The following is a 27,203-nucleotide window of genomic DNA, read 5'->3' as shown; positions in this document are numbered from 1 at the left end:
CCAGTGCCCAATTAGTAGGGCTATCTGCTGTGGGTAGCTCAATGTGAATCAAATCTTCAGTGCATAGCTCACTAAGGCAGGGTATTTTTTACCACAGTTCAAGGAGAAGGGTACGTTCATAAAAGGGCTATATCACTGTCTGGTTTAAGTTCTTCTACTTTGATCCATTTCCCAGGGGGAAGTCACCCGCCATGCTCATGATAATGTTTGTTGTAAAAAGGGTAACTTCATTGGATACTGTCCTGGGCAAAAGATTGGTAGAAGTTGTTACTGTGTTAAAGTGTATGTTTTGTCCCCAGGGAGGGCTGGTGGGCATATAATCCCTCCTTGTGTTACCCTGTATACTCTGATGTTCATAAAGGGGGGCCAGCTGCTCTCTGAGCCATACTAATAGGTCCTCAGGAGGAAGCGGGTTCAACTTGGGGCGCCACCAAAGCTTTCTGACTGGCCTGTATTGCCATCATAATCATATGTGTTTGCTATAGGATAGTAGGGGAAGTTATCTGTTGGGTTGTCTGTCCGGTTAGGGTGATGAATTCCAGGTGCCCCTGGCCATCAAAGAGGAAATGTGGCCACTCTAGAGCAGTGACAAATGTCGGAGAAAATATGCGTTTCCACTACATATTGTTTGGCATGTCTCACATTCATAACAGTGTCAGTTAACTCAGCCATGTGTTTTTATCCACAGGATAAACTTCCTTATTCACAGCAGTCTGTACACCTGAGCACACCCAAGTGTCTAGGGGGCCATGTAATTGGACCGTTCGAGTAGTGCCATAGCCCTGTTTTCCTGTATACCCTCGCAGGAACTATGGATGTAGGATGGGAGGCGAGGAGAAAGCCTTCCAGTATGTCCCCACCCTTTGTGGCCTTGATAAGAAAGGGAGAGGCCTCGAATTTGAAAAGGTTTTTCCCTGATAGTTTAATTTTCTTTCTTTGTCTGACTTGCTTAGGGGGTGGTGGTGGGGGTGTTTTGTTTTTTCGGACACATTTAATCACCTCAGAACTACTCACCCTATTACACGGACCAAAGGTACTTGGACTCAGAAAGGCAATGATACACACCTAGACCAATGATTAGAATATAATTGGCTCTTTACAGGCCCTTTATTCGCACACTTTATAAGTATACAGAGAACTATTGGAATACATGCATTTGGTTATAGGTTATAGCCGGTCAAGTGGCACAGCGAGTAGAGTGCTCGCTTTGACATCTGTGCAGAACTTGCCAACGCAGCTTCGAATCCCAGCAGGGCCAAATTCAGCCTTTCATCCTTCCGGGGTCGATAAATGAGCACCCCACACCGTGGGTGATAATAAGCAGCGCTCAGATACCTGAGGGTTCGTAGCGCTATATAAATGCAAAATTATTATTATTATTATAGTCACACAAAATAAGAATAGTTACAAAAGGGTCTACATCACTGTTAGTGCAGTTGTACGAGAAAACATAATCTCAGCCATGATGACACTACCATGTCCCGAGGCAGGTAGTGGAAGAGATCACATGTACTAACAGGGTCTGATATGATATGGCATTTGTAACATGCTTATACACAAGTGTTTCAAGGCGTGATGAGGCAAGGAAGGGGGGATAGAGGGAAGACGGAGACAAAGATCTTACTAGGCCGAGTGACATTGAGATCGCGCAAGTGCAAGGGAGGGGAGAGGGTAAAAGTGTCGGGGAGGGGAGGGGGACAGTGATGTACATGGGATCACAACAATAACAAGTGCGGCCAGCAGGTGGCAGATGCCAGGGTAAGTGCAGCTAGGGGGACTGTAGGGTTACAGATACAGACCCAAGTGCAAGGGTTATTGGGAGCCAGTGCAGGTGTGCAACTGGGCGGGCAGGGACCTGGGCATGAATCAGAGGGTAGCCAGGTGACCAGTGCAGTATCAGACAGGAAATCGGCAGGGGAGAGGAAGAGGGGAGGCAGAAGCAAAGAGGAAGGGCTTGAGGTGTTTCCAGAACCGGAGATGGTTTTCCTCAAGTTTCAGAGGGGCAGGGAGGCTGTTCCAGAGGGAGGCCCCAGCCAAAGAAAGGGATCTACCACCAACTCGTTGCTTGGAGAAGCGACTGACCCTGGGGGAGTTGGAGGTAGAGGAGCAAAGAGCTTGAGTATGAAGGTATTTGTGAAGAGAGACCTGGAGATATTGAGAACCCAGTCCCCAAAAGGCCTTGTGGACAATGCAGAGGGTCTTGAACTTAATCCTTGCAGCCACTGGGAGCCAATGCAGAGATTTCAGAGCTGGAGAGATACGAGCCCTGCACCTGAGGCCAAGAGAAAGTCTTGGAGTCCTGTTCTGGATGAGTTGCAGGGGGCGGAGAGTAGAAGCAGGCAGATTCAGAAAGAGGCTGTTGCAGTATTCCAGCCTAGAGAGAACCAGAGCTCTAGAGGCGGTGAGCTTATGGGGGGAGGAGAGGAAAGGAAGAATACCTCTGAGGGGGTACAGTTGGTAGTTTTACTTCTTAGAGACGTCAGACATGTGAAGAGAAAAGGAGCGTGTGGAGTCGAAGATGACCCAGAGGTTCTTAGCCTAACAGGTGGGAGCAGAAAGAGGACCAAGAGAAGCCGGACAGAGAGTGACGGGAAAGGAGGATGCAGGTGTGCAAATGAGGAGAATCTCTGTCTTACTGGCATTGAGGCAGAGATTGTTGGTTGCACACCACTCCTGGATAGCAGACAGTCAGAGGTGAGAGAAGGAGAAGAGGTGGCATAGTTGAGTCTGAAAACGAGCAGAGTGTCATCCGCATAGCACTGAAAGTTGGAGCAGAGAGCAGCAATGCAGTGGGCGAGAGGTGCCAGGTATTGGTTGAACAGCCAAGGAGAGAGCTTAGACCGCTGGGGAACACCACAGAGTAAGATAGAGGAAAGGAAGGACACAAGTTGGGCCTGGGAGGGATGATCAGAGAGGAACAAGGTCAGCCAGGCCAGGCCCTGATCGGTGATACCCAGGTTATACTGAGACGATTTTGCAGGATGGCATGGTTGACCATGTCAAAGGCAGAAGAGAGATCGAGTACGATGGTTACAGAGGGGATTAGAATCGAGGTTAGGGAGCAGGCCTTGACAGATGTTCAGGAGAACAGTTTCCGTGCTTCTGGCTGGAGCGGAGCGTTCTCCCTCTCAGTGAGACTTCATCACCCTGCGTTCCAATTCTATGTCTTCTCAGTATACCGCTCTTTTTATGGGGGACAAGTCCCCGCACGTCATAGGTTGCAAACTGTCCCCGGCTGAAGGACAGGCAGCAATCATGGGAGGCAAAGAGTGTAAAAATCCAGACAGTAGTGGAAAAACCCAGCTCATCTTCTGCATGCTCTTTTCCAGCACCCATTATCAATGCACCTGCACATCTCGGATTCCCTTCTCAGCTTGTCCTTGAGCAAACAATACAACAACTATCCTTCTTAGTGAGCTCCTCGGTTTCATAAAATAAAATTCCAATCATTGCAAAATTCATATCTGCCTTCTTACAAAAACATGATCATACCTTGATCATGTATACACACAAAGGATAGGAACCTTTGAATTGCAATTGTACATGCTAAAATACTAAGTTCAATCTTGCAATTTATACGCCAAATGGAAAAAAATCCTTTGTCCATGTTTAGAACAAAATGTCTCTCTTAGTATGTTGTATTACTTACTTTGACAACTTTGGTTTATTTACTGTGTATGTATTCAAAGAATTCAGGTACAAAAAATCTTTTATTACATTGTTTAGAATTATTTTTTTCATTTATGTTGTGTTTTGGATATTTTAACCTATTCCATTAAAATTTATGATCAGTTTCGCTCCAGTTGTTTGTCCTCAGCATTTGTCCTATTGTCTGAACTCCCTAGGAGCAGAATGTACATTGGCTTGGCAAATTTAGTACATTGTAGACCTTAACTTTTGTGTCTATTTACAGTGGGAGTTGATTTTTTCCTTGTTTCTCTTGCCTTCTAACTGAGCTCACAGGAACATAGACTTTCATTGCGGATTAGAAGTGAATGTCCAAAATGCTGTGCACAGGCGCCATGTTTTCGCACACGCAGTACAGGTGGGGGGGGTAGATGCCTCCGGCAAAGGTCCCTGGGTAGTTTTATCCAACAAGACCTCCACCAAAGTCAAAGGAGAATCGGGGTGGGGGCAGGTGTGGGCTGCTGCAGACCTGGCTGTTCCAAACATTACGACTGGAGACCTTTAAGGAATGAGGGACTGATTGGAAGGGTGGGACATGCTCAATGGCATTGGGTGAAACAGGGGGTGTATACTTATCAGGTGTAATAGTATTTATCAGTATCACATGTGCTGAAGCTCCCGCTGCTCTCCTGCCATGGTGGAGCAGAGTGACATCAGAGATTCAACCTTTGATAGAATTATTTTCAGTATTGCAGATTGGTAGGTAGTCTCATTGTTGTCCTCCAAAAGAGGACACCTGAGACCTGGCACTCCCAACCAAAGTCATCGGAGTCAAAGGAGGGGGGTGAGGACAAACATCTTTGGAGATTGGGAGACGCCGATAGTTGAGTGCCGATCATGTTATCCAGGCCCAACACTGCGTGAATTTACCAGTGAAGGTCTTCGCAGGCCGATGGACATCTTCAGTAGAGAGGGGTGTCGTCGATCGGGGGCTGGTCAGCGAATTAGCTCTGATTGGAAGTGAGAGAAACATTGACTGCTGAATTGCCGGCATGGGTGCAATGTGATTGGATCCATGTTACACTCCAGTTCAGGCACCATAGTAGTAAAGAAACCATGGATATTCGATTGCCTGCCTGTTTCTGAGTCCTGTTTATCTTTTTTTGGGAGAGTTGAAGGGGCAGTGGACTCCTTTGTATATGTAGGGCTGCGTGTTTTCTTTGCCTTCTGTTGTGTTGTGTTGTGATGCGCTGCTCAGTGGGTATTTGCGTTGGCATTCTGGCTTCATTTCTTTAGGATGTAATTCAGTAGTGATAAGCATTCAATTGGAACACAGCAGTCAGCCAAGAACAGAGTTGGGAAAAGAGAAAATGTTTGGGTGCCAGCAAGGTGTTTATAGTTGCATGAGATTCCAAAGTGAGTATGGGGAATTGTGGGTGGTAGGGAAGGGAAGGAAAAAGAGGGAAGAGAAAGGAGAAGAGGAAGGGGAAATCTTTAATGAATAGGGAATAGAGTAGCTGGCTAAGTGCCTACTGGCGACACTCAATCCCGATCCTTCAGTAAGTTTCAAAGTTCTGTGGAAGTCCTCTACTCGGCAAGGTGATGATAAATAATGTATTGTGGAGTTGCAAGCTTTGTGCTTAAAAGTGATACTCTCCCAATGGCTCTGAATGTTCGAAAGGTTACTGTGGTACTCCTTTAGTAGGCAAGGTAATGTTTTACGGAGTAGTGGGCTATGTGCCTGCTGGTACACACTCCAAAATGCTCCGAGAATTCCAATAGTTCCGTGATGACCCTTGTTAAGATAACAAAGTATTGCAAGGTAAGAGGCTATGTGCAGATGGACTCACACACTTCCGCTGACTCTTCTGAGTTCAATAAAAGGGAGGAAAGGAACCGCTGTATAGGCAATGCAAAGTCAGCATGAATAGTAGGAGCTGCACAGTGGAGAGGTACTCACCCCAGGATCTGCTGATGAGCGGCGTGCTGCCCCACAGACCGCCGGATGCCAAATACCCAAATAAAACTGCCGTGCTCCGTGCAGGTTCAGTGATTATAAGGTGACAACCTTCCTCCTTGCTGCAAATTGCTTGAGATGAAAATACAACTGCAGGTTCAGAAGTCCAAAGTCTATATCCACAGAGAACAGGGAAGTTGCTGCTGATACTGACTCACACCCAACACACACTGCTGCACACTACTATGCTTTCCAACTTCGTATGACTCATTTTCAAACTGTTTTCTCTTGATTTCAAATTCTGATCAGAGATCTTCACTTTCTCATTACCGCCACCAATTTCCCTTTCTAATATTCCTTCTATGAGATTGCTTTATGTTGAGGTTCTTACTAGCCCGGACTGCTGGCAGACTATTGTAATTTCCCCCTCATCAAATTGCAAACACTGTTTCCTAGCCCCAAAGCTTCCTATGCTTCTCTCCCAGTATCATGCACCAGTACATGAGTTGTGGACCCCTTCCTGCTTGGGGTCTAGCCGAAACGCTATTCGTACTTCAGGCAGCTGTCCCGAGGGCTGAAAAATCGTTGCTGCTAACTTTGTTCAAAGGGCAGTTAACCCCCCCCCCCCCCCCCCCAATGTGAGGCTGTCCTGCAACATGATGCCTGTGTTGTAAGGGTTTGACCTCCTGATTGTCATGTCCCCACGATCATGTGGTGCATCAGGGGGCTTACCTAAGAGGGCTGGAAGTCATCTTGGAATCTACAGTGAGATCTGTAGTAGCAGTGGATGATACCTGCTTGCATGTACTGCTGCCATGCTGTTTAGGAACTATTAACTTCTTAAAACAAGGTTTAGAGTGAGATTTGTTGTTCAATGTATTTTATCACTTTGCCCCATGTTTGCGCGTTTGCTAACCTTACCTCTGGTCTACAGACTGAAAGAAAGGTCAACAAATCTACACACTGGATCTGTAAAATGCTGAATAATTTGCATTGCAGGACTTCAGCGGCTTGTGAACCCTAAAAGAATGTCCTATGCGCAGTTTGAGGTTCCCACGACTTTGGGGGCATCCACCCCTGTAGGAATATATTTCCTTTCTATAGAACTTTGGCCCTCAGTTCCAAAATGTTAAAGGAAATTGCTTTTGTTTAGGCCTTTGCTAAAAGTTGTGTCAGGGCCAGGAATGGGACACGGACACAGAGGACTCATGGTTTTGTTTATAGACATTTATTAAATGAAAAAGGGGTTGGAATATGCCTTGCTGTCCCTATGGGTCTGTCTGTTGTCAAGATGTCCAAATCAAAAAAGTATGTCCTGTGTCCAAAATCCTAGCCTAGCCCTCACACTAAAAACAGACTCTAAAGTGCTAAGGATATTGTCTCTAATACTTAAAGTGCACAAATGTTCAGCTCCAACAAAAGGGTATAAATACAACAAAAGGGTCTCTGTGAACAATATTCACAGTTCCAGGGAATGACTCTCCTTCCCACGTTTCTCTTCTCTACGATGAAATTAAGTAAGAAGGATCCAACAAAGAATAACCACGTTCCTTGGAGCTCAAGAGGGTAACTCCCTCCTCCTAGTGTGTTCACGGTTCCAGGGAACAACTCCCTTCCCCAGATTCTTCCTTTGAAGCAAAACAATTTACAATCCCACTTCCATTAGTTTCTTTTCTAATACTTGTAGTTTGGGTGTGGGTCCCGGACTCACAGGCCACCTGGTGTACTCCCCTGCCAGGTCTTTCCTTCGCTTTAAGAAACAATTCACAATTTCAAGGGCGTGCATCCTCCTTGAGATTTCACTGTTGGTCATCACACACCTTTACACTATGCCTGTTGTACTCTCCTACCAGGGTTTCAACACTTAAGCTTTCCTGGTGAACTCTCCTGGCAGGTGTTTAATAAAGCTTTTCAATACCTTGATGTAAAGTCTTTCAGTTGCTTTACTTTGCCTGGTATACTATTCTGCCAGGATTTATATGCAGTTTTCTTCTCTTTTTCCCAAAAAGAGAGATTAGCCCACTGTTGGCTTCTTACTGCAGATTTAAAGTTTATTTCCACATTCGTACTACTATTTGTTATATTTCCTCCTATCAACTATGGGCCCAGTGATCTGTTAGTGGTATGGTTCAAAATCCCGTTGAACTTTTTGCATGTTTCATTTGGCATTCTTTCTGTTAGCTATGATGGGGCGGCATGCGGTTTCAGGCACCCCAGTAACCCGTTTCTCTTCTCTGGGCTTGCAGGGTGCTTTGAACTTCTATTGCACCTCTTTGTTGCTTCTCTGAGCCAACTTCTGGCTCAGCGTGCGTCCCATTAACAGCTGTAGCTTTGCCACGTTTGCGCGGCTTTCTCTGACACAGGGGACGGGTCCTCTGCCACTCGACTGCCCTTCACATTGTAAGGTTTTGCTTTGGTTTTGCTTTCACCGACTGAGACAACCGTGACTATTTTGGTCTCCTTGCAGCTCGCGGCATCATTCAGCTTCCGTGGGTCTCTCTCATGCCTTCTGTCAGCTGTTGGCAATTTCAACTTCCCAGCAGCTCGAAGTAGCTTCCAAAGACTAGACTGCTCAGTTTGTTTGTCGACTTTAGTCATCTTTATGGCTTTGTTCCTCTTTGTCATATCAGTTGTACTTGCAATATGATGTTGAGGAAGCTGCCAATGAATTTCACTTGGAGCAATCAGTACTGCTCCCTGCCTCTTCCTTATCTCAGTTACCAACACATCACTCCCTGTTGTGTATTGGGGACTGTACAAAGCAGACATAACATTGGTTTGAGGGAGAGGGTTACAATATGCCATTAAGGCATGGGGAAGAGAAGGAGTATCCCTGAAAGGAAAAATGGGGCATGTGTTTTCCTCCAATGATGTCGTGTAATCCCCCTGACGGTCACCTGCCTTCATGTGATCCTCCCTCAAATAGCCACCCCCCAGTGTCAGGATCAGGTAGCGGCTGCCGTCCCCTAGCCACATGAGCAGAAGTTACCCCAGGAAAGATGTGATGACATCATCAGATTCATCACAGTTGTCTATATAGTATGTATTCTATGGATACATTAAAAGGTGTTTAATCAGAGATAACTAAGAAGACATCACTCACTCAGTTCCCACACTGGTAAATGCTGAATTAAAAGCATGTGGCCACTAAATGTTTTTTTCTAGTGGCCATTCCATGAATCACAAAGTAGAAGCTTAAGACCTAAAATGATGATGAAAATAGTAAGTGGTGTTTTATATCGCTCTGACTCGAGGGATAACTAGTTTCAAACGCACTTGGCAGCAGATGTTAAAAGTACCGATGATTACTACCCATATTGTGGTGCGCAATTTCCGTTGGGGGCATGAGTCGGCCTGGAGGAGACTCAAACTCCTGTTGGAGGCCTGCATGCTATGTTCATGCATTTATCAGAGGTAAACTATATGTGGGCTGTTAGACTAGACTGGGAAGTTGATGAGCAAAGGGTGACTGTTTAGCACACTTTAGCTAATGATAGACTATTTTCGACAAACCATTCTTATCACCGTGTGAAATATTAAGATAAGTGTGTGAATTTCTAGATTGTCGCAATTTTTCTGCTAAAAGTAATTTTGACTCAAGCTGATTTTTTTCTTTACTTATGTTGCACGCACCTTTTTCTTTCTCATCAGGCCTTCTCGAACTAGTAATTTCATCAAACCCCAGTATGAATCGGCTTTCACAAAAGTCATGGGTCCGAAACCTTTTGCCAGCTCACCTCCGTCATCTGCTCCAGGAGAAAATGGCGGCAGCAGCAGCAGCAAGCTCTCTACAGAAGTTGTTGGCAGCTTGTCCCTCATTCCTCAGGCTGCTACAGGCCAGTCTCAGAATCCCCATACTCCAGCCCAGGTATCTGTGCCAAGAAAGAAGGGGAACGAAGGGCGGAATGCAGAGTCGGACAGTGAGTTGGAAGGACCCATCGCCACCCAGTTGCTCTCATTTGTCATGGATGACCCGGATTTCGAGAGTGAGGACTCCGACAAGGCAGCTAAACAAGTGGTAATTGGCCAGTTTGAAGGACCTCCAGCTGCATGTGAGAATTGCATGATGTTCTCGCTGTTGGATAGTCTACGCTTGTCTGAGTTAAAAGATAAGGCAATCTAAGCTATAGTGTGTCAAGCTAATTTCTGTGTATTTCATCAAGGTTGCCCAAATTACTGTACCAGATTAGATTACTTTCTCCTGCAAGCCATGCAAATCTGCATCAGTAATCTCATTTTATTAAGAGTACACTCTTTACAAATAAATCAGTGAAAAGGAGTAATGTTAACAAAAATACCAGATTCAGTTTGCTGCGACATTCAAGGAATTTTCATCAAAATAAGTAAGTGAAGAAGAGCCCTAGAAAGTTTTCTTACGATGAAATCTTATTTTTTAAACATGTTATCTTGTATTCACAGTGCTCTTATGATCCTGCATCGGATATGTTCGCAATCATTTAAAAGTAAAGAATTTAGCATTCTCTGTTCATGACAGCAAATAGTTGGTTATGTACAGATTGAGTAACACAATCATTAGAGTGTGTAAATAATTCACTTAGCCAGTTGGTATTCTGTGGAACTTGTAGTTTATTTATATATATAAGTATGGTTTTGTTTGTTTTTCTGCTGTTCTCTAGCTGCAGTATTGCAGTAAGCACAACTGTACAGCTCCCTGATGCTAGCCATCCAGTCTTCTTTAGTGTTGGCTCTCCAGTGACTGACAAGGTCACGTTCCACTGTTAGTGTTAGGGGCTAAGTGGGTAGTTACGTGTAGCAACAGGATTCTTTACACTCAGTAGTACTGCAGTCCTGATTGTCCAGAAATGCCAGTGTCCTTTTTAATACCATAACCACATCCAAAGGCTAAAAGTCTCAGAATCTGTGGAAAAACAATAGATCTGGTGTCCATAGTTCATTTTGCTAGCTTCATTGTCCAGTCGCTATTAATAGTTGAGTTTGCAATGTTGGGTCCCCACTATCTAATTAGTTCAAAGCAAACTTTGCCTGAAAGAGCTGTACTAAAAGCACATTGTAGGCGGCAACATCAGTCTGCAAAAGACAAGCATGACAAAGTAGGCCATATTGAAATGCCACATTCCCATTTGACTAAAATGGGAACTGCCGAACACTCAAGTGACAATCATGCTCTGTAACTCTACTAAACAATTTGACGATGTATGCATGCTGAGAGAAGGAGATGGGCGCATCCTTGATTGTAAGCATGTACATGTGCTTACAACCTTCAGATGATGAATGGAATTGATGGTAACATTATGTACTTGTTCATTTCCAGAGAATAAGGGGGGGGGGGGGGGCTGCTGAGCGATTTGTTGCTAAGTGGACTAATGGCAATGATCCTGATAACGGCATGAATCGTAACTCCTTTTCACAGATGCCTGCTATTGAGGTTTGCGTTACCCTCCTACCCAGTCAAACACATGCCTTCTTAAGTCTGTGTCACAGTTATGATCAATGTTTTCCTCCATTTAACAAGTTGAAAAATGAAGCGTTCATGCATTGGGTAGAGTGGGTTGGCTACAATGCCTACTGTTTTCGATACTTGGAGCGCAAAGACAATCTTGTGCCTGACCCTGGGAGGAGGGTGGTGTGATGTTGGATGGTGTGTTCTGCTTAGCATTACATTGATACCTTCCCCAGGTTTCCCATTTTATGATATCTTCAACAGGCTAGACTGCATCCTAAACCCTTCTTGGCCAACAGAGGGCGCTTTGTGGCTCTGATTGACTTATTTGCAGTTGCATCGCTGCGCAGGCCCTGTGACCTCAGTTCTTCTTTCTGTGTGCACAGGTGCTATGATTAGAACAGCCACTGCAATGTTTTTCGCCTCCCTATTTGAAGAACATTTCCCATTGCGGAAGTCTCTGACGTCAAGCCTTGTTTGGAGTTCAATTATCAGATGTCTGCTTCAGATTTGCATCGATGTTGCGTTTGATTATAGGCCATGAGACTAACTGCTGTGGTTCATGGCACTCAATGTACCCCAATTGGATTACGAATTATCTGGATAGGAGCAGGGCATGTTCCTCCTTCTACCCACTTCTCCAGCCCCTCCTAACAACACCCACAGATCCACTCTCGGCTGCTGTAGTATCTTCCCAGGGACTAACGGAAGACTAAAAAAGAAAAGGAAGAATAAAAAGAGGCTTTGCACCAGGAGTTGGATCCTCCTTGTCAAACCACCACTTTTCCAAAAGATTATTTCCTCCCACATATTACTTATAGTAATATCCTTGATACAACATTCTGGCTTTCATAATTTTTTCAGCCACCATTTTGCTCTGTCTGCTCCACTTGGTGATGTCACCCTTAACCCTGGATTTAATACCTGGATGGTATATATGGCCTCAGTTCCTTTTCCCTCCATGTACTGCACGCTGCTTCTGGCGAACACCAATCAATTATACCTGTGTCGTGATTCCCTTCAAGTCCTGCAAGTTATCAGAGAACTCCATGATGGTGCCATAGCCGTATATGTGGTGACCATGACATGGCTGGATCGTGCCAATGCATGATGCAATGCTATTCAACATTCTCCACAAGGATGGAGTAGACTTTCACCAATTCCCCAAATTTCTTCTGAGCCTTCCACTTAGAAAAATGTAGGTCCAGAAAAGACTGCAGAATCAAACTGCTGAAAGGAGAGCATGAAAAAGGATAAAGATATGCTTTATGGGGATGCATTCTCCTACTTCCTCCTTAAAGCACCCCTCTTCCTTGTCCTATAGAAATTGCATTAGCTACTCCTGTGTATCAGCCTTGGACACGCCGCTTACACTTGGGCAGGTACCATTCCCAACCAGTTCCTTTACCCCAGAGTAGTGGTAGGAGTTCTGTTGGAAAATGAGAAAGGTTTTGGCCAAGGTCCGTCAGCCGGAAGCTTAACACTTACTGCCAGTGATAATATAAGGTGTCCTCATCAGGCCAGCAGAGTCACCTCTTCAGCCTGCCTCCACATATGAGCTTGGTCCAGTCCCCTATTATAAAGCCTGCTCCACTCCCATGCTGCTCAGTTTTGCCTTCCAACAAGGTATCTCGCAGTGCCAAGCACTTCTCCATGGGTCTTATCGACAGTTACTCTGAAAAGGTGCAGGAAAGCCTGCAGCATGCCCAATCACTAGGTTGGATTTTTTGTCCAGGTTTGGGAAAATCTTTGTCAAAGAGAATGAGCTCTTTCTTTTTGGGCTGGAATCCATAAGGGTATGGTTGTCCTGGCTTTCGACCTTCAGGACACCAACAGCCTTTATCCATTGCCTGAGCTTGATTTCATGCTGGCCTCGACCTATGAAAAGCTTAGTGCGCCTTTCCAAAGGACCATTGTCAAGGTAGTAGATTATATGGGACTTGCTGCTTCCTCTGTTAAAAAGGTGCAATATGAACGTTCTAATATCTTGGTGAAAGATCCTCCTTTGGCGGGGTGCGGCAAGTGTGTTGTCCGTGTTTTTTCCCTGATTCACTGAGGAGCTGCAGTCTATCTTCTCTTTTTACTGGCGTGGAGGTGGAGCGACCAGCACAAAACATTCATTCACACGCGGAGCATCGCGGAGTGCGGCGAGTGTGTTGTCTGTGTTGCACGTGGACACAGGGGCACTGAGCTCGGAGCCCTGATGGTAATTCAGTATAAGCCACATTCCGGGAACGGAAACATTCCTGCTTTACAATTCGTATCTATGCAGGGACCCAGCACCTCCGGACTAGAACACACGGCATACAACGAAGCAGTGCTGATTCAGAACACGAGTCCAGATGGTGGAGTTCATCCACTAACACGGCAACAGCGACGAATGTTACCCGCCGCAGGAAAGGAGTCACCGGAGCAAATGGGCCTGCCCCCACCGGTAAGTGCCCGTGTTGTATGAAAAAGGACTTGTGTCTCAACTATGTCCACTAACTCTGATGTTTTTTTAGACTGCTTGGGTAACAGCTCCCCAGTATCATTGACACCCACCCCGTTAACTCCAAATATAATCATCGATCTGGAGGGTAACATGGATAAGGAGGCAGCCATAGATAGATCGAGAGGTGCAAAAACATCTGTGGGTTTGACCACTGGGGTAGACTTGAGTGGGGCTATGCGCACAAAAAATGTAGAAGTGGAGGCGATTAAGTCGACCAGTCCAACGTGCGCTGGCATCACGCGGACTGGAGACACAACTGGTCTACCCTTAAGCAACGTTGGAAACGCTGTCCAAAGCATCCCAACTCTCCAATCCTCGGCTTGTCAAGACGCTGTACTTACCAACAATTGTGACATCAGTGGCACAAACGTGCACGTCCCTGAGACTGAAAAGTCGATAATCTCCCTAGATCTACCAACAGGAGATCTGAATTGGAAAAATGTAACGTTGGAAAACAAAATGATTCAAGGAACTGAGCCTGACAACTCCCTTGATGAAGGCAACAGCTTTAATCCTCTAAGTGGAAATTCATTAACAGACGAAGCAGGAAACCTACAGATTTGCCCTGATTGGGATAGCGCAAACTGCCTGTATGAGGAAGCGGGCAGTCTCACGACTGGTGCTAACAGGCGTAACTCTATTGTGGTCGTTGACAAGGTTTTAAGCGACCTAAAAGAGCTCAATGCAAAATTTGGAAATTTGCATCATCCTGAACCAAACTTAGAACAACCTGCAGAACAACCTTTAGAGTACCCAAATGCAGACAGCCCACATGATCAGTCATGTGGGGCTCAAGGTACCAAACCTATGAATCTAGCACAACTACAAACTCCTGATATCAGACGGGATGAGAAACTGTATTTGTGGTTGCGCCCCCTGGCAAAAAGGAAGAGATTGGAATCTTTAACGGAAGAGTATGTACCGCATTCACAAAAGAGAATAACCAAGGAACCACAAATTGGATCTCCTTCCCTATTCTCTGGTGCTAATGACTTCTCTGAGCCACCAACAAAGTCCCAGACATTCTGGGGAGCAAGATTTAAACGGCCTTGCTACAAACGCCAAAAGCCAACCCAACCATTAGCACAAACTCTTGCTAAAAAAATAGCTGAAAATCTGAATACCATAATAATGGCGGCTAATACCATATCCTTGGCACCTTATATGAAACTTTATGAACATCTGAACGACAATGCCAAGGACCAGACAACTCTGTTAGCCATGATGAACACCAAAATGATGGCAATAGAACAAGAATTAACGGCGACCAAACAAATTTTGGCCAATGAACATGCGAAATATGAAAAGAATGTAAAGGTAATACTGGAGCACACCAAAAACAGTTCAACAGACAAGCGCCTGTTTGCTGAAGTTGCCAGAGAAGCAATTGCCCTGCTGAAATCATCTAATGTGAAAATGCCAACACTGGATAAACACCACGCAACTGACGATCAGAGAAGAACTGCAGGTGAAAAGATATACACAAATCCCAAAGAGAGAACAACCACAACTGAAGGAAATTATGGAATTGAATTAAGCTCTATGGCCGGAAACATTAACGATACCTTACCTGCAAACTCTATCACTATTGCGCCACCTCAAAAATGCAAACAAAAGGTGAAATACATTAAGGAAGTGGAAGACAAACGATCATCAAAAGAGCAACATAGTGGAAGTAATACACACAAGGCGATTACGGGAACCTTGCCGTCCGAACAAGCGGCAGATGAAGCAACACAGTCCACACCTTCCAAACATCTACCCATTACGATCTCGGATCTTGAACTGAGTCCGGGTGCACCAGTAACAGAAGCGAAGAGTGACACTCCCTGTCCAGCTGATACGGCAAATCAAACAGGCCATAATAAGACTCAAAGCCTACCCACTCAAGGGTCAGCCAACAAACATGACCATGTGGAAAATAGTGCAAAGGATTTCTGTCTCATAGAATCTTCAACCGAAACAAACAGAATGCTGCCACAAAGAGTGGCTCAAATCACATACTGACAGAAAAGAAATTTAAAAACATGAGAAAAAGGAAACCCCAGCAAAGATCACAGGTGCGAAAGTTTTTAAGAAACATCAAAGGCTTCAGTATCACAACAACCTGTGATAAGATACATAAAGGGCTAACAAATCCCAACACGGAAAAGAGTGAAAAAAACGAAAGCCGATGAACAAAAAAATCACGATATGCCAGGTGAGGACCATTCTAAGAAAGACGATAGCATCCCTGGAGAGCTGCTAAACGTTTCGACTTATGAGGATTACGAAGAAGATCAAAGCGAAACGATACCGGCCACAGCCACTGACACACATGCGGCTTCTCAACCGCCCTTGGCAAATATAAATATAGATCTACGTTCACCTACAAACGGCAACAGGGAGTCGGCTGAGTCGCCACAAAACAAGTATCCAGCAATAAAATCGACTGCCCCGGAAACAAGGGCACTCCCATCTAACAACCAAAGGACGGTAACTGTCGATGTAAAAGAGCAGGAAGAAATCATCTCGAAACCTTTAACCATTAGCTGTCAGAAATTCCTCACCTTAGAAGCTAAAAGAATTTGAACCGCTAATGATAAAAGATCTATGACCAATGAACTGGACGGAGTATCACCCAATTACGATGCAAAGAACGATAAACAAGAATTCCATACATTAGAGTCAAAAAGAACTCTGATTCATGCAGTGAAATTTCAAGAAAGCCCAAACGCACGAGCAATGAAGCATAACAGCGAATCACCTAAGCAGGAGACAAACACAAGAAGGACAGGCAAATGTCACTCCACAACAAGAAAGATAAAATTTGATTGCTATAAACGAGGGGCAGAGTCATCAGATGTATCAGCCAACAAACAAACGAATCGTCAACCCAAAATAGATAATGATCGGAAGAAATTGGGGAAATACCTTATACGGCTGAACAAATTGAAAAAGAAAAAGATGCTCCGATACTGAATCGGAAAAATGTGATGCTGTTACTTCACCACATACCGCAATTGAGGACGGTGGCCTCTGAGGACATTCAAATTGTGGAATTTGAAGATGAAAGTGAGCATGACCGTGTTATTTTACACATAGCATCAAAAGTTATCTGTGACTCACTACTAAACAGCAGCATCACTTTGAACTCCCTGGGGTTTGATATCACTGAAATTAATAAGAGCAATGGGCCGGAGGAGCCCAAAAAATGTATATGTCCCTCAGATGGCCGCCTACTTGCAATCAAAAGCCCCCTCAAGTCAGGGGGAGTATGTAAGGCCACGTGCAAGATAAATGAGTCTCTCCATCGAGTGAGTGAGGACAAGCAGATCTTTGAAGATGAGCAGATCAAAATAACGATCAGTAAGATCGACAAAGTCGTCCAGCTAAGCTGTCCCAAACCCAGAGAGGAACAAGACTGGACCTGGGTTGCCCAAACCATCAATTGTTGTAACAAGATCTAATGCCAGAGACCATGTCAACAGGAGGAGATCTGTATTGCCTCGTGGAACACTAGAGGCCACAGACATTTGTTCGGTGAAATTCCAATGAATTTAGAAGACGTGGATATTCTGTGCCTACAGGAGACCTGGCTTTTGCATCTGCCTGTAGCTAACGGCTTCGAGATTGCTTTTAATACTGCAATCAAAGGAGCCAAAGGACGTCCAATGTCGGGGCTGCTCACACTTGTTAAACTTGGAAGTGGCATACGTATTTTATCTGCAAAAAATGTATCAGCATATATACAAGTAGTTGAGATTAAATTGCCGACACAGCAACCTAGAAATACAGATCAATTAACACTGATAAATGTCTATTGGCAACACACTGCTATGCAGACAGAAACATTCCTGGACCTAGTCACGGAAATAATCTCGAATATCAAAGACAATGGGACAGAATCCAAGATTTTGATCTGTGGCGATCTTAACATAAACTGCTTAAAAGATGACACTAAAAGTGACCGTGCAAATGGGAAAGAGTCTAGTGATCCAACTGTCTCCGCATGGTTACAAGAAATGAAAGCATGGAATCTGAAGATTCTGAATGGTGAAACGCCAGGTTATATTCCGGCACATTTTACATGGAAAAGGGACCAACAACAGTCTACCATCGATTACATGTTCGTGTCAGAGAGAATGAAACAGGATGTTGCTCGCTTGGACATCATTGAAATGGAGGCAAGCGATTACTGTATGCTAAAAACAACTCTGAAGATTCACCGTGTGAAAGGGAAAATCTCCTATCAATGTACAAACCTGATTGTGGTGCCAGGGCGCAATCGATTAAAGCTTACCCAAAATAAGTTAGAAAAACTGAAAAAATCACTGGAGAATAGGCCTGCCACAGGGAAAATTGAAAATGCAGCTCTATTGGAAACATATCGAGAGAAGCAAACTGTGAAGCCATGACCTGACTTTATAAAATTACATACTTGGGATTGTGAGATTGTCATCAAAAAGAAAGAGCTGAGCAAAGCACTGAGAAAGCTGAAAAGAACCGATACTCGTGCTATTTGCGAAAGAAAGACGAAACAAATGAGACAAACCTACAAGAATTGGTTGATTAGTCATAAACATGTTATGCTACAAAGAGACGCAGAAGTAATGATGGAAACAATAACCAATAGGAACACCAGTGCATTTTGGACCTACTTGAACAACATGGCGACACCACAAGAAGCTATAATAAAAAACATGGTGCCGGAGAAAGATTGGGTCAAACACTACTCTGATACATTTTACAACAATAACATAACATGCAGCAAGCCATCCAATCTGAGCAATGATTGGTCTATCAAAATAGACAAAGAAGACATACACAAAAATATCATGAGGCTCAGCACATCCAGAGCCCCTGGACTGGACGGGCTTACAAATCAGATGCTAAAACAACATCCTGTCTTATGGACAGACTTGTGTCACACTTTATTTTCCTCTATCTTGCAGGAGAAAAAGATTCCGACCACATGGCGAAGCGCTATTATTGTACCAATTTTCAAAAAAGGCGCACGCACTGTTCCAAGAAACTACCGCCCAATAGCACTCCTAGATGTGCTGGGGAAAATATTCGCAACTCAACTCCAGATTAAACTGCTTAAATGGATTCAAGAATCTCAAAGTTATGATGTTCGACAGGCGGGATTTGTCAAGGGTGTCGGCTGTGGCCTAAATTTGGAAATCATAAATTTCCTTAAAATGGAAGCCATCCGTCAAAACAAGAAGATCTATATTGCGTTTGTGGACCTGTCCAGCGCATTTGACACCATCGATCGTGGAATGCTCTGGGATAAACTGGAGAAACGGAACTGTCCAGGAAACTTATTAGATCCTATTAAAGAGCTACACACCGACACGGAAATTAAAATCAGATTAGATGCTGGGGGGACGCTCAGCGAATCCATAAAAACAAACCAAGGAGTAAAACAGGGTTGCCCGTTGGCAGCGACTTTATTTGGCTTCTACCTGTCCGATATCAGAGAATCCATCGAAGCAGTAAACTCCAATCCACCGAGAATTAATGGAACAAGCATAAACTCGTTGCTATATGCAGATGATATCGTACTGCTCGATTTAACACCTATTGGACTGGCAAGAAAACTAAAGAGTCTGGAAGAATATGTGGAGAAAAATAAATTGAAAATCAATCCTGCAAAATCGGAACTCATAATTCTACAAGATCTCACACGAAATAACAAGCAAGTCAAAAGAAATAATTTGACCTGGAAACTGAACAACGAAAAATTGAATTGCGTCAAAAAGGTAAAATACCTGGGAATGTGGATTAACAGCAACATAAATGATGCTCCGTGGGCCGAAAATGCAAAGCAAAAATGCAAACAACTAGCATGTCAAGGACTGATAATAAACAAAAGATATGGGAAGTTTTCCTTGCTACCTGTTTTAGCCCACTACAATCAAAAAGCAGTCCCAACATTGATTTATGGAGCAGAATGCGCTCTAGGAGTTGGCTTGAATCTATGGGGACAACTAGAAAATCACTACTGGAGGCGTGTCCTTCAACTACAAAAAAGCATTCCAAGCGCATGTCTACGGTATGAACTAAATCTAATATCCATAAATGCACGAGTCTTGTGGAACATGCTGTCGACCTACAGGAAAATAATTATTGACAAATGTACACCACAATTTGTAATATTACGAGACGCAATGGAAGGAAACAAGGAATCTGTACTGAAAAAATGGATTGACGCATGCCAAAGCCATCTTGCTGAAATAGACACTAACTCGGAAATGCTGAAAACTAACCCAAACTATGTGGAAAAAAAAGCTATGGGTACGAGATTGGTGTGCAACAGTGGACGATAGAAATCGCCATACACTGATGAAAGATGCGGCTACTGAAGCAAAGGACCAAAAAAAACAACTGCAATACATGGTAAAAACAGCTAATGCCAGACACAGAAGGATGCTTCTAAAATTCAGGTTAAATCTGTTTGACACAAGATCAAGTTTAGCCCTGAGATATCGGAAGCCTCATGTGATAGAGAGTTGTCGATTCTGTAATGACCACTCTGAGAGATTAAAACATCTCACGTTATATTGCTCTGGTCTAACAGATTTGAGAACTGTGCATCTGAGCAAGGTAATTAACCAATACGTAACCCTATCAGGAGAGGAGCTTTGTTTGAAATTTGCAAATCCACTACAGAAAGACGTTTTTGGCCTGACAAATTTCCTACAAAAATTGGAAATCTTATTGTCAACGGAAAACTAAGAGACATTACCTCAAGAATCGGAAACTACAAAAGGGCAGAGATGCCGAAACAGCAACCGGAGAGACTAACTGAAACAACATCCACTGATGAGCGCATACTAGCTGTGATCAACGTGGATTGAACTTTACTCCACCATGAATAGCCTCTCTTTTTAGTCTGCTTCCGACACCTTTCTATGTGATGAATGGAACAAACTGCTAACTTGGGCCAATAGGGCTGTTTGCAAAATCTCTGCCTTTTGTAAATGTGTATCGAAGGGAAAATATTTCAAAAAGTTTGTATAAACTAAATGAAATAAAAAAAATCCTCCTCCTTAAAAGAAAGCCCCTTGCATTCAATTCTGCAGTTGCTGACCTAGTCATGGTTTTGGCTTAGACCTGTCTCAGACCTGTGTAGGGGTGGACCTTTAGTCACCTTAACCCAAAACAGACCCACCACTTAAGAAGCGAGTACACTGTAGTACATGAAGCAAGTTCATTGTACAAAGCTCTGGGTAGCGATTAGATGGTATTGCAAGACCAAGCTGACCCAAGTCTCAACAACACAACATCAGTTGGCAGTTTATATAATTTTGCATCAATAATAAAACACTCCTGTACACTTTTATTAACACCCACCACCCAAATATGATTGGACTAAACCTCTTCAAAGAAATCCCATCTTTCCCCAATCCATCCATTTTTATTGGTCTGGCTTATCTTCATTCTAATATTCCGATCATATTCAAACCGCACCTCTTCTTGGGTTTCATTATAGTGGGTTCTAACCTCGGTGCATGGTTTAAACATTAGTATTGAAAACATTCATTGCTAGCAATAACTGGCCTATGACTTTTAACTTTACGTATGATTGCACATGGTCTCGCTGACGTATTTTAGCAAATGGAGGGAGGTCTGCTTAACATAATTCTACTTGAACTATAGATAGCCATCTCCATTCCACAGATTTCTGGCTTCTTAATCTAATTTATGTGGCCACATGCAATCTCTGATGACCTGGAAAAATACTTAATCATCAGACCCTGGCCTCGGTCCCTGTTTACTATGACCAAGCAAATGAATAATCCCCTCTAAAGATGTTAATACAAAGGGCCAGATAACACATGTTCTCTTGCAAGCATTTTGAACCTTACCCTGTTCGTGCAACCTTATTACTAGGCAACCAATTCTCTTTCCTGTCAAGAATGTTTCTGTTACTTTTAGATATCTGTGCAACAACTAATCCTTGAAAGAAAAACACCCTTCTGTAGGAGTTTGTGTTGTATTTGCAGTTTTAGCATTCCATCTTCCTACGTAATTCATATGGATGTGTGGCACTATCCCAGTTTTGCTGTCATCATTAATATGGTATGTGCAACATAATTCTTCACATTAAAGACCACCCGACATCCCTCCTTTGGCTAATACTTTAACAAATAATCATCCTCATCGAGAACATCTCTACAACCATCTCTCACCCTGGTCTCAATATGGGCAAACTCCTCCGTTGAATCAACCCAACTCGTCCCCCCACCATTTCCATAATCTACCCGCTGCTCCACACGAGCATGCCACTTTGGTGGAGGAAACATAACAGCTTCAGTTGGAGTACTGTTATGGGATGAAGTAGTGGTGGCCCTAGTCTTGGACAGAGTTACGATCTTCATGGCTGCACCTGTTGGTACTTGGGCAGAGCAACAATGCAAAACGTTTAGCAGGAGCAAAAAAGAACAAGTAAGACAAAAATAAGCATCAGAAGCTTCACACCAAGACTTTGCCAGGGAGGTACCCATGAAAACAATGATCCGAGCCTCCGTTTCCATGAACTCTTTCCGTTTATGCAGACCAGCAATAGTTCTGGTCAGTGTGTCATTCTCTGTGCCATTTACAGCAGGTATTCCCTGTTTTCCAGCATACTCCACCCTCCATTGCTGTCAAGAGGTCGAGTATGTACCGGTTTTACAAGTTATGAGCCTTATTGGCGGCAATGCTTCCGTAATAGCACTAAACGCTGACTCTGAAGTGTTCACAAAGAGCAAGAGTTCATACCTGGTCACCTGGAGCCATTTGGGATTTGCAGCTGCTTGAGCACTAGGTGACAGGAGGGAGGGAAAAAAGGTTTGTGTGCTGCTAAACAGCCGGTATCAATCAGGAATGTCTGCTAAGGCCTGTGATGATGCTGCTGAGAGGTAGTTGGACCTTTTCCATTGTAATAATTGTTCGATATTTTCACTATCAAACGCAATGTCCGATTTGTCTTAGTGATGAAGGGGATGCAAGGGCACAGGGAACGAAGGGTGCACAGATGTAATTGCAGGCATTGGATAAGCCAGAGTCAAATGCTATTCAGGGGTTACAAGGATGGGTACATGAAAGGTAGCAAGACTGCACACACCTTGCCAGGTTGGAGGCAACTGCCAGTATGCAATCTGCCCAAAGATCCAGAAGTTGTTGAGCCATACCTCCAGCTAAATCCACAATGCGTAGAGTGTTACTGCAGTTTCCATTTGTGCCAACAGGCCCCATACCATCGCCCTTAAAACATAGAGAAAAATTGAAGTCTATATCTTAAAAGGTTTTTCTGGTTCTTTGAGCCACGTCAGATACTGCAAATGATTTTTCCATACTGTCCCACACTCTTTGTTAATGTGTGCCACCCTATCTTCTGAGAATCCCCTCATTCCTCCTGCCAGAAGCATGGCAAATGAGAGCGCCGATTTTTCTTTCTCTCTCTCCCTCTCACTCTCCCCCCTCTGACTTCCCCCTCCCCCTCCCTCCTCATATGGCCATACCATACGTTGTCCGCTGCAAAACCATATGCATCCATTATGGGATTTAACTTCTCATTATCGCAAAAAAATCATGATCAACAATTGTTTTTCCTCTTAACATTTTCTCCTCATACTTCATAAGATTAGACAATTCTAATTGGTTCCCATTTGTCATCTTCAAACATGATGACCAAGGACCAGAAAAAACAGAAAAACATTGTTACACAATTTACAATCATAAACATTTCTTTTCTTATACCAAAATATTTTAAACTCCAGATCTCCATCTGTACCCTCCACCCCCTCGAACTGAAGCGAACAGTCAATCCATTAGGGCAAACTTGTCCTGCTCCCGTGCAGTTTTACTGGTATCACTTTGAGTGTCTTTTAGGTGGATCCAACTCTTATGGCCCTCCACCTTCATGGCAGTCAGTCACGTAGACCACTGTGTGTGGACTGTGGAAAAGCTGTTCATTCCAGCCACGCACGAAGGTGCAGATGTAGACTCTGTCCCGAGGAGAATCTGTATCTTGTGGTGATCGTCGGTAGTCTCACTGCTTTCTCCGGTTGTCTTTTGGTGAGAAGTCACAACTTGTGATTATATAATTTTAACACTTTTTGTTAATATTGTAAGATACTCCTTGAACTCGTCCCCTAAGACCGCTGTGGTCTTGTGTGCATCTGATGTCATACATGTAGGTGAGAGAGGTATGTAGTCTATGCCCAGTCACGATTTTGTTAGGGCTAAAATGGGGGTCCTTCCATGGCTGATTTTGTATTCAAAACAAAGCTAGTGGCAGGCAGGTGAGGCAGGATTTATATAACTCTGCACACAATTTGGCAAACCGGACCCCATTATCCCGTTGACCTGCGGGGGGGTTCACCAAGCACAACCAATGCTTTATTCCTAGCCTCAAAGTGATTTCTGTGAACAAGGCATTAAAGAAATGGGCTCCATTGTCAGATTCTAGAACTTCACAAATTCCCCACCTCGGAAATACCTCTCACCAGAAATCTCATAGCCGATTTAACATCAGGTTGTACACAAGGACCAACCTCAAACCACTGGCAAAAAGGCCAAGCCACCACAATAAGATATATGTAATTACTGCACCTCTTTATTATGTCCACAACATCAATATGGAGCTCCTTGAGTGGACCTGAGGGCCTTGGCAAGACTCCTCACTGACCTCATGGTATTTCCAGGATTGAACTACTTGCACACTAAACATTTCCCTACAAATCTACTTTCCTGTTTTTGCAAGTTAGGGATAAACCAATGTTCCTGGAGCTCTGCTGCGATTTGTTGTCCGGAAGTATACGATGGGTAATGTAGTTACTCTAGGGACAAAAGAATCGGCTCTGCAGGCATTACTACCTTCCATGTCACCTCCTGTTTCCAAAGCAAATCTGTGGGTGAGAGAACACATCCTCTCTTTTTCCAGAGCTGCTGTTCTTCTCTAGGTGCTTTCCCTTGTATTTCGATTATTTGGAGCACCTGGACTGCGGTGTACAGGGGTGGTAACTGTACTTGTTGGGATATGGTTTCCTTTTTCTGGGAATCTGTGAAAGGAAAATATGCTGCTTCCTTCACTGCCTTGCCTGCGGCATTATTTCCGAAAGCTATTTAATTAGTGTGGTTAGTGTGGACAGCACACTTCACTAGACCCATCTCTGCTGGCAAGGTTAATGCTTCAATTAGCCGGGATAGCAGCGCAGCATGCTGGACAGGGGACCTGTCAGACCTCCTAAATCCTCTTGTCTGCCATTTAAATAACCCAGAATGGATGGAGGAATTGACGTATGCAGAGTCAGAATCAACAATGACTGCCTTCCCCTTAAACAACTTTAACGCATTTATAAGTGCCACCAGTTCCACCGCTTGTGCAGAGTAATGAGAAGGCAACCGTTTCTTTTTTTTTTTTTCTTTTTTTTATTTCATTTAGTTTTTACAAACTTTTCGAAATGTATAACTATAAGAACACATTACGTGTACGAGACAAGGAAAAAAAAAAAATCTTAACAAGACAAAAAACTATATAGGATAAAAGAACTAACATTTCCAATTTTTTTTTTTTTTTTTTTTTTCTCTCTTCTCATTCTTCCACTTTCTTCTGTCAATTGATGACTTCACCTATATTTGTGGCGGCTCTTCGTCAGCTGATTCTATTGGATTGGTCTCTAAACATTTTTGGATTTGATCTAGAAATCTCATTGTGGCGATCCTTAGGGTTTTGCTCTCGCCAGTGTATAGATGCCTCCACCATTCTTCTGCATTGTATGTCAGAACTCGGTTCCTCTCACGCCTTAAGCATAGTTCGCGCTGATCCTTTAATTCAGCACAAAACAATATCAGATGCTTTAGGGTTTCGTCATCTCTGGCACACAACCTGCACTTGGAGTTACTTGTTTCAATTGACCTTCTCCAAATTAGAACTTCTTTCGTTTTGAAGATGTTTAATCTGAACTTCAGGTATAATTTTCTTAGTCGTTTGCACGGTGATAGCATTAAATAGTTTGCAAGTATGTTACGTTTTTTGGCTTCTGATGGTACATTATTCATACACTTTTGTGCCGCTCTTTTCTCACATACTTGGATCCAGTCTAGATCTAATAATTTCTTTTTCACCAGGTCGGGGTTCAGCCATAACGTTTGTTCATCCGCCCCCACCTGTGCAAGAATCTCTTTACACTGGCTCTTCCATTCATCTAATGCCGATTGCCTTATACTCTTCTTTTGACTTAAAATTTTGACAGATGGTAAGTTTGCTTCTGCATTCGTTTTTCTAAACAGGGCCAACTTATTCCAGGCAATCCGTGCATTGAGTGATGACACCCCTACTTCGTACAGCACACAGGTCCGTTGGCGTTCCTTGAGGAACTTGCAGTATTTTCTTCCAAAAGACTCCTTCACATCGTGACCATACCTTGTGATCAACCCCGAACATATTTTCAGCTCCATACGTAAGGATTGGGGTCACTTTTCCTTGATAGAATCTTCTTACGGGATCGTACGTAAATTTCCCGTATTTTTTCTGTATCATGTTACCTTGCGTTGTGAGCTGCTTGCAACTATGTAGTAGCTTTCTCAGCATTGGCTCGTCGTTTATGTTGGAATTAATGATGGTTCCTAGATATCTCGTGTAGGGTACCTTGTGTATCTTTTTTGGACCTACATACCATGATACCTTCTGATTTTTTGATTTCCGTCCTCTTACGTTTTCCAACACTAGAATTTCGGATTTCGCAGCATTGATCTCTAGCCCCAGGTCTTCAGTAAATGTTCTGAGAGCCGTTAATTTTCGTTGTAAGCCAATGGGAGTGCGGTCCAAAATTACCATGTCATCTGCGTATAGAATGTGATTTATCTCAACTCCATTTATAGAAGGTGGAAACGACACCACCGATGCTAGTGCGGATCCTACATCAGCAATGTAAAAATTGAAAAGTGTAGCTCCTAGTGGGCATCCTTGTTTGACACCCCTCTCGGTCGGTATTGGTCTTGTTAAATTTCCTTCTTTGTCCAACCTCACTTGGATCGAAGTTTCAGAGTAAAGATCTTTTATCGCCTGGAGCAGACATGTGTTGCACCCTTTTTTTTCTAGTTTCGACCATAGGCTTTCTCTATTGACTCCATTGAAGGCATTTGCCATGTCGATAAATGCCAGATATATCTTTTGGCCAGTTCTTATCGCGTCGATTTTCAAGAGATTTAACATAAGCAAGTTAACACTGCAGCCGACTCCCTTGACAAATCCCGACTGGCGATTGTCGAAGATTTCTTGTCGCCTAATCCACTCACTTAGGTGTTGTAATAATAACGATGCAAACACTTTTCCTAGTACATCGAGTAGTGCTATTGGCCTGTAATTCGCTGGATCGGATCGAATGCCTTTCTTAAAGATCGGCACTATGATCCCCTGTTTCCAATTTGTTGGGATTCGGCCTTCTTTTGTTATCGCGGTGAACAGGGTATAGCAGAACTCTGTCCATTCATCTACATTTCCTTTTAAGTCTGCATTTGACAGGCCATCAGGGCCTGCTGAGCGTGACGCATTGCTTTTTTGGATAGTTGTTCTAATGTCGTCTCTTGTTATTTCTAATGTCCAGGGTTGGCTTGTGTCCATCTTTGTCAGACTTCCCTTTTTCCTTTTTTTGAATAGCTCAGTGTAGTGCTTTCCCCACTCATTTTCTTGTACTGCGCTTGACAATAGTGCTTTATCAGTGCTC

General features: G+C 43.6%; 1 protein-coding gene across 2 annotated transcripts in view; it reads left to right on the top strand.

Annotated features, from left to right (window-relative positions):
- The window catches only part of RABL6 (RAB, member RAS oncogene family like 6), a 931,527-nt gene that overhangs the window by 661,797 nt on the left and 242,527 nt on the right, over positions 1-27,203 (top strand). For both annotated transcript variants that reach the window (XM_069609758.1, XM_069609759.1), the window contains one exon: positions 9,236-9,602. In XM_069609758.1, the coding sequence (XP_069465859.1) occupies positions 9,236-9,602 (367 nt within the window). The remainder of the gene's footprint in view (positions 1-9,235; positions 9,603-27,203) is intronic.

Source organism: Ambystoma mexicanum, chromosome 8, assembly GCF_040938575.1.
Source record: "Ambystoma mexicanum isolate Mex_15411 chromosome 8, UKY_AmexF1_1, whole genome shotgun sequence".
Lineage (NCBI taxonomy): Eukaryota > Metazoa > Chordata > Amphibia > Caudata > Ambystomatidae > Ambystoma > Ambystoma mexicanum.
This window is presented reverse-complemented; position numbering and strand designations above follow the sequence as displayed.